Source organism: Gymnogyps californianus, chromosome 4 (assembly GCF_018139145.2).
Source record: "Gymnogyps californianus isolate 813 chromosome 4, ASM1813914v2, whole genome shotgun sequence".
NCBI lineage: Eukaryota > Metazoa > Chordata > Aves > Accipitriformes > Cathartidae > Gymnogyps > Gymnogyps californianus.
Genome location: NC_059474.1, coordinates 66,729,936 through 66,742,341, shown reverse-complemented (window position 1 = coordinate 66,742,341; position 12,406 = coordinate 66,729,936). Strand labels below are relative to the sequence as shown.

Here is a 12,406-nt window from a genome sequence, read left to right as displayed (position 1 = left end):
TGCTTATACAATTGGTATTTTTACAGTAGTGAACAGAATAATTTCTGCAATTATACTCTTGTTTCTTCCCCTCTTGCATGACTTGTGAAATGCCTTTGGCCAGACTGTCTTTTTTTGCCATTTATATGCTATCAGAAAGTATCTAACAGTTAATTTTGGCAATTTTTTCTCTATGAATCTGAAGCACCGGCTCTGATTAGTTGTGATTCTTCTCCCATATCCATCTATTAACAAAATGAGACTAAAAATCTTATAGAAGTATATGTCTATAAACACATATATAATTCCATACATATATTATGCTTTAATATTTTTACATATGACCATGTGCATAAGTACACACCTGCATAAATATTAAATATATACATGTAAGAAAAAAAAAAATCACTGAATCCTTTCTTCCACAGCTAGTTCATAAATTTCCTTTGAGTAAAAGATCCTGAGGATGCCACTGAATAATAATTTTACAGCTTATACCAATTATTTCTTACCTATGCTCATGTAAGATCCAGCTGATACAAAACCATGGTGCACACTTAAAATGACCCATTCCTGTTGCATTCAACTCAGTGCATATAAAGCAGTATTTCTAATTCTGGTGCATGTCCAGGAAACAATGAAGAGCTCTTGTTATTTTAACAAAACAGTAACTTATCCTGGATATGTCTGTCTTGGTATTTTGAAGCATTTTTTCATCTATTTGTTATATATTTTTATACACCCCCCTGACACACACACACCCCCAGCCCTAATAGTAACTGAGGTAAAAGATTAGTGATGACAATACAGAAGTGAAATTAGCAGACATCTGTGGCTTTGTCACTCTCAGATTACCTTCACTGACATCTTGATTGTAGACTCCATCTGGTTCTATATCAGAGGGGATCATAATGTGCCAAGTTGTCATCCTGGCTTCTGCTTCCAATCCAAACCCATCAACATTGCTACAAATACACAATGAATTAACAACAACCAGAGCAAAAAAAAAAAACCCCAAGCTAAAGCATTTGATTCCCTGTGACAGTATCACAAAGATTAATATGTGCTACTACAGCAACGTATCTTCACTTCTGTCCACTTGAGTTCTGATAATGTGCGGTCACAAGCTGAACCAAAGGTTTATGAAAAATGACATGCCATGGACATGTCACTAGAGGAAGACGGTAATATTTGAAGAAACACAAAACAGACAAGGCCACAAATGGAGAACATTAGGATTTCTGCTGATGATGCTTCCCAAGTGTCTTTGGATGAAACACAAGTTGTACATCTTTTTGGAAAGAAAAAATGAAAATGCCAGGCAGGCATTTGCAGCAATGCAGAAAAGCAGGTGTCTACAGCATTTGTCATGGGCATCTGATTTAATGCCTGACTGGACTTATTCAATGCTATGCATCCAAGTACTAAGATATGGAATTTGTATGAAATGATTCAATAGACAATAAATCTAGTGACAGATCCCTTTGACTATTAACTACTTAGCACCAGTGGTTCTTTCTACCTTGAAAACATTTCAAATTATCAAAGCATAACAACAAAATGGTTAGACAAGCACTTGTGTTAATATTTTGAAATACCTCTGTAAAAGGAGGTAAAAATGTTCTCTATACCTGGGCTCTTCAAACCTAATTTTGTTTCAAAATGAATCACTTCGGCTTGCTTGCATTTCACTGGCTGGAAAGTTATAAACAGTCATCCAGAATTTGCTGACTTTGTCATTGCTGAGAGAGAACAGGTCATTTTAATACTTCACAGCCCTGGTTCTGGAATGCACTTCTGTCTGAGATATTTACCTTCCCACATGCAGATTAATCAAGCAGTGAGCTAGGCAGCTGATGAACTCTTGATCATGATTTCCAGGTCCCAAAATTAAGTTTCTGTTCACAGTAAGGACCCTTAGGGAATCAAGGAGAGCCACTTGCTGAGGAACAGTTTTGTGCGCCCTTGAGAACTGATACAAGATGGTCCTGTTCAGGCAGTGATAAATAGCATCCAGCGATAGTCCCTGAGATCTTCTTTTTGACTGATGTGAAGTAAAAAACCATGATCAGACAGTAGCAGAAAATCAATTTACTGGCACACAATCTTACCCTGAATTGACCCATGCTCATTTTTCAAAATCGGTATTTTACTAAAAGCATCAATTCCATGAATTTCAAGGACCGAAATGACATTAATACATGATGATACACTTACAATTTTAACATCTATAAAGCCACTGCTGATTTCTAAAAGTAAAAGTCTTCCAACTATCTGCAATAAAAGTGCATGAGGAAGCTTCCCAAAAATGTCAAGGAAATCTAGGAAGCTCCCCAAAATTCATGTGAGGTAAATGTCATTGTTTATTTTTGGGGATTTCTAAAAAATAATGCCATCTGAAAGCAGTTTTTACTCAACAGCCCCATATTAAACAGCCCCACTCCACACTGACAAGATGTGCTAGGTAAGCTCAGTAAAGAGAGAGAAACCCTGGGGAAGAAAAGCATACTTCTATGCTGACCTGACACGCACCACTAGCAGGTTGCTTAGTGACATCACTCCATGGATTTTAACGTAACCTGCGAAAATGTTTTTGCAAGCAGACTAATAGAAGAACACCGTTACCTGTGCAATGAGCTGGATTATGAAGTCCACAAGAAGTTTGGATTCTTTGTTGAACATGCCCTGCCAAAGCTTATCTACTACACGTTGTGTAAAATAAAACACATTGTTCACCAGCACTTGGTAGCTTCCTCCACTTGTTATAGGCAGAGATGCATCTTCCCCTAGGTAACAAAAAACCCCAAAGTTTTCTTTATTTATCAGAAAAACACATCTGCATACATACATTCACATTAGTCTGTGCTTTCTAGACTTCTGTAAAAGAGAAAAAGACTCAGTTAATGAAAAGGCTAAAACCTCATGGCTTCCCTACAATGATCTTTGATGGTAAGTGAACATTTGAAATGGACAGGGACAAAGACCAAAAAAGGAGGGGACTGGGGCAGGAAGAGTCCAGAAGAAATGGTACTCCTGTGATCCTGAGGCATCATATTTATGTACAGTCCTCCTTTTCAACTGGAGATGTATGTGTGCAGAACCACCTGTAGCTTTTTAAAATTATACCTTTGCTCTTTCAAAAAGAAAAGAACCTTTTTAAACACCTTGACATGACAAGTGATATCAGCTAGCATCAATTCTCCCTCACTGTGCTTCGCTCAATAAAACTGAGTCAATGGGCATCAGCTGCATGTGTCCGCATGTACGTAAATGTCAGTCCAGCTATATTAAGAGGAGCTTGAAAAGTGCAAATGCTTTCATTAAAAAAAAAATCATCAGTGGTGTCAATTTTTCTGGAAGTTCACCTACATTTAGTCACTTGTCGCCTCATCTGCACATAAAGCAACTGATAGCATCGCACCTGGAGGAAGCTGGCAAAACCTCGAAGAAGGAATGCCTGGGGAAACCAAAGTCCTGCTTCTGGGCTGCACAGAAGTACTTGTAAGGGCAGGAAACTCTTCCGAGAACCTGACCCAAAGCTTCATGTAACATGATTCTGGATTTATTTTAGTAACGCGCTGCACCCAGAGAAAGACAAATCATTGCTGTGGCAAGAAAGGGGGAGCCTTACAAGCACTTTTGAACAGAAACGCATGCTGCCCCATGACATCTAGGATGGAGACAGAGCAGACCAAGAGCTCGTGGGAAGTCTAGCAGGCCACCGTGAAATCCAACTGGGCACCTGAGCAGTGATATTCCTACAGGCCACTTCACGATCATCTAAACCCATGCTCTGGTGGGACAACCTACGCTACTGACATCCAAGTTACAAGCTTCTAATTCTCTTCCTGTCCATTTATTAACTGGATCAATGGAGTGCTAATCCCAGAGGTTTTTTCAGGGGTGCTGCATTCATAATAAAACTACAGTAGGAGGAAATGGAAACAAAGCTAACTTTTAAAAACCAAAGTCCCACCCATGATAAATTGACAAAAGCTCCAGATCCCCTACCAAGGCAAGAAGGACAAGAGAGATGATGCAAGATCCAGTTTCAGTTCTTTTTGATGTGACTGCAATTTGTCTGGCTTACATAGCCAAAAGATTCATGCCATATAGTTTTTCTGAATAACCTATTTTACGGCTTTGGCACAAACAAGATAGTGAGAGAACATGCAAGCACAGCAACACCATTTACACATCAAAGGAAAGGAAAGGGCCAGGGGAAAAAAAAAAAAAATAAAGACAATGAAGTTGTAACAAAACAGGACACTAATAAAGAAAAAGTTAAATAATCAAAACCTTTAGCTCAAATCAATAGATTGATAATTAAACTTTGCTATATTACCCAATAAAACATCAGCTGCAAGTAAGTGGTCCATCACTCCATCCAAAACATATGTCTGAAACTCTTTCTGCTGTGTTCGTGTTGATCTTTCAGGGGAAGCCTGATAAAAGAAATACAATGTTAAGATAATTAATATCTCTGAGTGAGCAAAAAGAGGGAGGGAGAGCGTGTTCTAGGTGAATTTCTCTTCTCTCAGCTCTCGTGAACTATGGTTTTTTTTCTCTCTTAACATTCTGTCTCGAGTAAAAAGTCTTGGCTTTATCTAAAAATTTAAGTATGCATGTTGAGTATACATTGGCTGTATGCAGTCTTACACAGTAGGCATTGTTCCTATTTAAATCAGTAAATTTATCTTCTGCCATAATAGGAACTGGAAAAGAACACATTCCAACAAGGTGCACAGATCTCTAACTAAACATATGGTTAAACTGTGATCTCCTCAGTTCCCACAGTCACCTCCTTCAGTAAAAAACGAATAAATGAGACAGATCAAACATATAAGTTGATCATCACTTCTGTGTGGGGTTCTGCATATTACTACAGCAGCCTTAGTATAGTCATATAATAGATGGACGTGCTAAACCTTTCTAATTTCCTTTGCACTTAAAGGGGAAAACCACTTTATCACCTTGTGTTGTTCAATGCATACATAATCATACCTAACTGAATGATCCACTTAAACAGTCCTAGAAAGCAATATAACATTAAGTCAACCTGCTTTGTCTTGCCCTGTAACAGTTTAGCAATGTGTACACACCCAATTCTCTGTTTATGCTAAGGGCCAGTAACATTGAAGAGTGATAACAGATTAAAACAGCAGTAAAGCAACTTCAACCGATTGAACATGGCCTCAAATATGCTTCCTGATGTTTGTGTATAACTGTGTCTCTTGACAATTCATTTTTAGCTTTGTGACAGCAAAGAGATGCCCAACTGCCCCAGGAAATCTGTTAGGAAATATACAAGCACGGTCCAAAATTCCTGCAGCTATCAAAAAAATCAGGGAGACTCACCAACACATAGACGAGGTAACAAATAGGAAGGTCAAGGGAGAATATGAATTGACGTGAACTGAACATTTCAAAATACATTGTCTGAAGAAGGTGTGGGCAGTTAAACAGTAACTGAACTCCTCACTCCCTGCCTCACCATTAACAGAAGGATGCTTTCTGCAGGTGTCACAAACTTTAACAGATAATTTACAGGAAGATAACACAGTTATTTTGTGAATTTTTATAGCATATGGCACCATATGTCCTGCCACTTCTTTTTATCTAATATGAACAAACCAGAAACCTTAACATTTCTGCAGGGATTTTATATTTTCAACAAAGCTAATACAGCTGTCATGGTCTGAAAGGTGTTTAACAAATGGATCATACTCCACAAAAATAAAACTTGAAGAAAGCTACAACTTCTTATACTGTACTGTTGAACATCTAGTGTTGTGATCCACTACTTCTGTTTCCAGACAAAAGGAGGTATTGGCTAAGATGCCAAAACAAGATTATGGCTGCTCTAAAGTGAGGACAAAATAGAAATAAAACATTGACACCATGTGCTCAGCCACTAACAGAAGCATTTGACTGGCCAAATGAAAGTTAAGGAGCCTACAAATAAAAGCCGTAGTAGGGCTGTGGTGTGGAGGGGAGAACAGAGCACAGCAAGAAAAAAGTCAGGTAACCGACACACAGACTGTCAGCTCAAGCACCTGAGATGGTCACCAACATACACAAATGTTGGGGGGGGGCCCAGGGAGGAGAAGTCCAGAAAACATTCTCAAAGGAAAGCTGAGATAAACCCTCTGCATTTGCTGTCTTCTTAGGTTTTCCAAGCTGTTAAAGAAAGGTGAGCAAACTACTATTTATGAGACACTAGTGTTCCTTTTTTTTTCTTATTTCAGGACAATTTAAAGGGTTCTACTGAATCCCAGGTCATCACTCCTCTAACTTCAAAAGGTAAGTAGAGGAAAACATTTTAGGGAATAAAGTAACACAATAAATTCAATTAATAAAAACAAAAAAACCCACAAGAACCAAAGAAACTGTACCTCCAGCAGAAGATCTACCAGTGGAGTCTGTTTGCTGGCTGGTGTGAGACATAAGTTATCAATTATGAGCACACGCATAAAGTCAAACACAAACTTCTTGGCAGGATGGTTGGTTAGGTACGTCTTGGTGCCAACATTGCAATATTCTGATTGGCTCCTGTTCATGCCAGAATCAGCTGCAAAGGCTTTAAACTCTTCAGCTGGGGACCCAACTTCATCATCAAGATCAGTGACCTGTGAAAAACAGCATGTTAAAACTCTAGAGAGAGATCAGCAAATTAACAGCAGTCTTTTTGCTACTCTATTCTTTACTTGTCTTTCTAAGGCTATTCACATCACATTTTGCTTCTTAAGAAGCCTTTTTACAAGATTATTATGTTCAGGATCAGTTCCCTAATACACAACAGGAGAAACATCCAAATTCTAGTTTCAGATTCCCATGGCAAACAATAATCAGTGAAGACTGGCATGAGTTACATGAGCTAGAGACCACATTTCACGTTCACTTACCAACAAGAAGTACTTGGGCAATTTCTAGATACTTCGTAAAAATAAATTTTCTCATTGCAAAAAAGAAAAATTTTGAAAAAGTTATTAACTAAAGCAGTTAAAATCAAGACAGAAGCCAACTAAAAAAGGCTATCAAGCTTATATGACAGAAAACAAAAAAGGAACTGAGCCTTTTCTTTTTTTAATATGATACCTTCATCAGAGTGCAGTTATGGATAAGCCAGTTTCCCAAAATCTCTTAAAAAGAAAAAAAAAAAAGTGTCTCTACAGCTTTCCTGTTTCTGACAAACAAGAACCTTTGAGGGGCTAGCTCTTAAAGAGGACTGTAACAAAAGCACAAACAGTAATGAAAGCTGTCAAATCCGAAAGACTGACTGTTTTTATGTAACGCCCTCCTCCAAATCCAAGAGGAGACAATATGATTTCCCTCAACAGGCTTATCGCATCACCAGCTTACATGTGAAATAACCAAATGTTTTGAACATTTGGTCTGCTTCAGTAGCAGAGTTTTCCCAAGAAATTAAGAGAAGCCCGAATGTGTACTCTTTCTGGTTTTAATGGCAATCTCAGAAAGGCTGAAAGATTAGTTAAGAATTTTCTCTCAAGGCTGAATTTGGGTTATAGTGTTTTGTTGCGGGAATCTGGCTGTTATTCATGTATTTCACAAGGGATTGATTAGTTCTACACATTTGCGCAGAGGGAAATGCTGGATGAGTAAACCAATTTGGAGTCAAGAAAGCCCTCAAACAGTGACAAGCTCAAGTTGTCAGGCAGCTACACAAAGTTTCAAGGGACCTAGTAGTTAAAGTAAAACCTGCTCAGAGACACAAGGCTCCTCTAAAAACTCTATACAGCTGAATGCCAAATCAGCATTACCAGTTTATAAGTGGCACTGAGAGAGAGAGAGAGAGAGCGCGCTCCTAGCATCTACTTCAAGTGCAAGTTTAACTTAAAAGCAAAATAAATTGTCTTTATGAGAGACTCATCAGCATGCACCTTTAAAAATTGGTCTCCCACTATTACTGACAACAAAAGGATAGCACGCCATCAGTATTTCCTGAAGTATTTTATCACACCCTCCCTACTTCTAGCATTTGTCAACCTGTAGCCTAACTATCCTTCCATGTTCTTAGTAAAATTACTTTTAGATGTTGGCTAACAATAACTGTTTGTTTCCTTTCAATTCATATTCTAGAAATAGTATCATTTGTAAATGACACTAAGCTCAAAGAATACTTCAGGCAGCAATGCAAGCAAAGTTGAATTCACACCCTCTCCTGGCTTGAACTCAGTATTTCCAGGTAATACAAGAACACTCGTGGTTAAGCCACAAAAGAAGAAATGGGAAGTGGGAGGAAAAAGAAGTTTTAGATTTTATCACATCCTCCAGAGCAGAGGGCTGAAAGCATAGGCTGACTCAGTCTCTTTTGCTTTTGTAAATCTGAGCTAACATTGTTCATATGATTGAAAATAATGGTCCACTGGAAAACAAACCATGTACATTCCCCCTAAAATGCAGTTTCAGATGTCACTGCACAGCAACTGCCCTTCAGTTGAACATGCATTTATCTCAGTTCTAAAACCCAAGTATAAAACGTCCAGCCCAGCCTTTACAGCGACCTCCTTCTGCAGGGTAAGTAGAGCTTTATCTTTGTATGACTGTGAATTGGTAAATCCTCAAAAGTAACATTCAGGGGAAAAACGAAACAGCTAACTAGTTGGATTTCCTACCATCTCAGAGTAAGGTCGTATGTTGAAAGGAAACACTGTTGCCGCCAGCGCACACAGGAACTCTGGACTCATCCACAAGGAAATGAGGTCTGGCACATTGTGATACAAATATCGAAAGAACTGCATCAAGGTGACTGGATATTCTCGAAGCCAAGAGCCTTCTTCCTCTGATTGCCAAGGCTGGGTTGAAAAACAAACAGCACATTAGCACAGATGGCACTAATTGAAGAATGCTCATTTCAGAAAGGACCTGCAGGAAGAGGAGCTGTAGGGTCAAATATGCAGTCAAACACATTGTCAAACATGCAATGAAACACATGATCGTGACACATGATCAAAGATGGAGCCAAATGTGATCAACCACATGGACAAGCACTTGTTCAAGCAGAGCAAGTGACTGAACATGTGGCCTAGCACATGACCAAGTGTGAAAAACACATCCAGAACATGTCAAATATGTGTTGGAGCACTTGTCAGACCAAACACGTCTAGAACATATGACTGAAGACACAGTGTCCAAACATGTGACCTAATATCGGATCAAGTGACAGAAAATGTGTTCGAGCACATCACCAACATGTGACAAACCTGACCCAATATGACAGAACACGTTTGAGCATGTCACCATATGATGAACACTTGACTAAACATGTGACCAAACACATGGTTAATCTTGCCTCCAGGATGTGTGATAATTGAACAAGCCACCAACTTCTAACAAACACATAAACCACATGTCCAAACCATGTGCCTGCAACAGGTGACAACAGAACATGTGATAAGAGAACATGTGTCCAAGCCATCACAAACATGTGACTGAACACACAGCAGCATGTCACCATATCATATTTGCATGAGAAACACGTAGCTGAACATGACAAACATTACAACAGGACATGTCATGATAAAACAGGCTGGAACAAGTTGCAACCACATGATGAAATATAACCAGACACATGACTGAACATGTGATAAATCCACAGCAATAACACATGGCAGCCTAACACATGACCGTAACCTATGCCTGAGCATGTGTTTGAGCACATCACAAACAGGAGACTGACCACATTTACAACACATGGCTGACCACAAGACAAAACATGTGTCCTAACATGTAATGATTCAAAATATATTGATAAACATGATCTGACTCATGTCAACCCAAAATGTGATGGCACATCTGAACATACACCTGATGACACAGCACAAGACAGCAAGGCAAGAGACAGCACATCTCTGAGCGTGTCACAAATGTGTCCAAACAGGTGAGGACCAAACACATGACAGAACAGGTCACCAGCAAGAGACAGAACATGTGACAACAAGAATGTGTACTGAACATGTAACCAGTACACATGTCCCGAAGACATTTCTGAACATGTTAACATGGGAGAGACATGCAAGCAATGCTTCTCAGAGCATATCACAAACACATGATGACCAAACAGACGACAACCGAACAGGTACTGCTTTTCAAACGTTTCATGAGATAATTTTCAGCAGACAACACACTCGGGCTCCAAGGAAATACAAAATTTTCCCACTGAGAAACCAACTTTCACTACTCTTGACATTAGATTCAAAGATGAGAAGATGATACATTTTTCTGGCAGTAAATTCGTTTCCTCCAGCATGTGGCTATTAACAGTCAGGGGACTTCTCTGCATGTGGAAGGTTCATGCACGAAATCTGCAACTCTTATAGCTCTGAGCAGATGGGATATAGTCTCAAACATTCCCCCACGATGTTAATCAGGAAAGAAATTCAATGATCTCTGCCAAGCGCATTTTATCCTTCTGCTTTCTTGTTTTGTTTTAATTGCAGCAAAACACAAAGCCCAGCCTTTCTATGAAAAAGCAGCGTTCATTTTGTAGCCACTAATATTTCTACAGATACTGAAAAATAAAGTAAGATAGAATAACCCACTGACAATGATGGTTTTCACCCAAGTATTACGAGCCTAACTCACAGCTGGGTTTGTCATGACACTAACAAAACCTCAACTTTTCTAATTTGGCTTTTGACCACATGGCAAACTCAAACAATTCTGTATATTCAAATACAAGCAAAATTTTTTATGCTTACGGAATTCAGCATGCTCCTCAGCATTCCCAATAACAAGAAGGCAGCTTCTGTGCAAACACTGTGTATTGAAGAGGTAACGGTGCCACAGGAGGCAGGAACTCCAAATATAAATGTCCAAATAGAGTCTAAATCAAACTGTAAGACGTGAAAGAGAAGAAAGAAGACACGAAATAATCCCCTTCTCCTGTGCAATTTGATACTGCTTTTTATTATACCTACAATACACTTATTTGGCAGTATCTAAAAAATGAACTGTTTCATGTCCTCCAAACTTTATCCCCAAAAGCTTCATAATAAGGTCACGTGTCACTGAAGAAAATTCCTTCTAACCATGGGCTAATGTAACTGCAACTCTCACCTTCTCAAAGTGTTTAGGTGTTTTGAAACAAGAAGAAACCTGTCAGCACAAGTGCTGCACAATCACCTCAGTTTACTTCACTCACATCTAGCAGTAAAACCCACATGGTATCCCACAGAAAAAAAAAGTAATGAACAAAACAAACAAACCAAGTTGTATTTTGCAGCAAGTCCAAAAAATTAAATCAATTAAAAAATAAAAAAGAACAAAGTGCCCACCTCTAGCATTAGGAGTGCTACTGCTAAATATTTTAAGTAGTTGAATTTAGTTTCGATTTAGCAGTGCCATACTTCAATGCTGTAAGCAGTAAGTGAGCTTCCATGCCTCTACTTCACTGTAGCACAGTGCTGAATGTGCTGTCAAGTATTCCTCTTGAGGAAACAGGCAGACAGAATACCTTCCGGTCTGAAATTTTTACTTTCCAGTTCCCACTGATAAATAAATGTTAGCATTGCATCCATTCTAAACAGCCACCTTGTCTATCTGCAGTGTGACTTTTCTCCATAAAGCACTATACTAAGGCTTCCTAGGACTCTGTTGTAGACCATGTAATATCTACTCATTTACATACAGTTAAGTCCAAAATCAACCTGTTCAGAATAAGAATAAATGTTTTCCAGCAGCAGCTGAGTTGCCTCCCTACAAAACCACAGAGACTTTCTGAAATAAAAGTGACCTTGTTTTGTCTGTAACCTCGTGAACTCTCTTTAACACAGCAACTCCCCACACTTTTAAAAAAACAGAAAAACAACAACAAAAAAAAAAACCCAAAGAAAGTAAGCAAAAAATTATGCCCCCTTCAATGCCCACACCATGCCAGCTCAAACCAGGGATCTGCTTCTCATTTGACCCCAAAACAGACCTGAAAGACACCAGCGGCAGCTATGCCATAACAGGCTGGCTTCCACATACTCCCATGGTACCTTGTCCTCCCACCCCAAACAGCTCCGCACTAAACACCACATCGTGACTGTGAGTCAGCTGCAGAAAAGGAGGGGGCCTGGTTAATCCATTATTTTCTTTCATGACAGACAGAATTACATTTACATCTTACTAGATAATCCCTACCTGGCAACCCTGATTACATTGGCTGCTGATGACAGGTGCACTGACCTGCAGGTTTTCGGGCAGTTCAGTGACTGGCTGCTGCAGGAAGAGGGCCATGAGGAGGAAATACAGTGCAGGTACATTAGTGTGTTTCGGGAGAAGGGACTGCAGAACGGGAAAGCCTGGGAAATGACAAGCATCCCGGTTAATCTCCCGGACCGTCGATCTGCCACCAGCACTCCTGCCGACATTGAACCCTAAATGAAAAAAAAAAAAAAAAAAATACAAAAAGCCAATAATG

The 12,406-nt window shown here is 39.2% G+C and overlaps 1 protein-coding gene across 1 annotated transcript in view; it reads right to left on the bottom strand.

Annotated features, from left to right (window-relative positions):
* WDFY3 (WD repeat and FYVE domain containing 3) overlaps window positions 1-12,406 on the bottom strand; it is a 145,710-nt gene that overhangs the window by 31,971 nt on the left and 101,333 nt on the right. The window contains exons 31-38 of the mRNA XM_050895386.1: window positions 12,127-12,362; window positions 10,701-10,835; window positions 8,616-8,795; window positions 6,375-6,608; window positions 4,325-4,424; window positions 2,605-2,765; window positions 1,794-2,023; window positions 835-944 (exon numbers count right to left, since the gene is read on the bottom strand). Of these exons, the coding sequence (XP_050751343.1) occupies window positions 835-944; window positions 1,794-2,023; window positions 2,605-2,765; window positions 4,325-4,424; window positions 6,375-6,608; window positions 8,616-8,795; window positions 10,701-10,835; window positions 12,127-12,362 (1,386 nt within the window). The remainder of the gene's footprint in view (window positions 1-834; window positions 945-1,793; window positions 2,024-2,604; window positions 2,766-4,324; window positions 4,425-6,374; window positions 6,609-8,615; window positions 8,796-10,700; window positions 10,836-12,126; window positions 12,363-12,406) is intronic.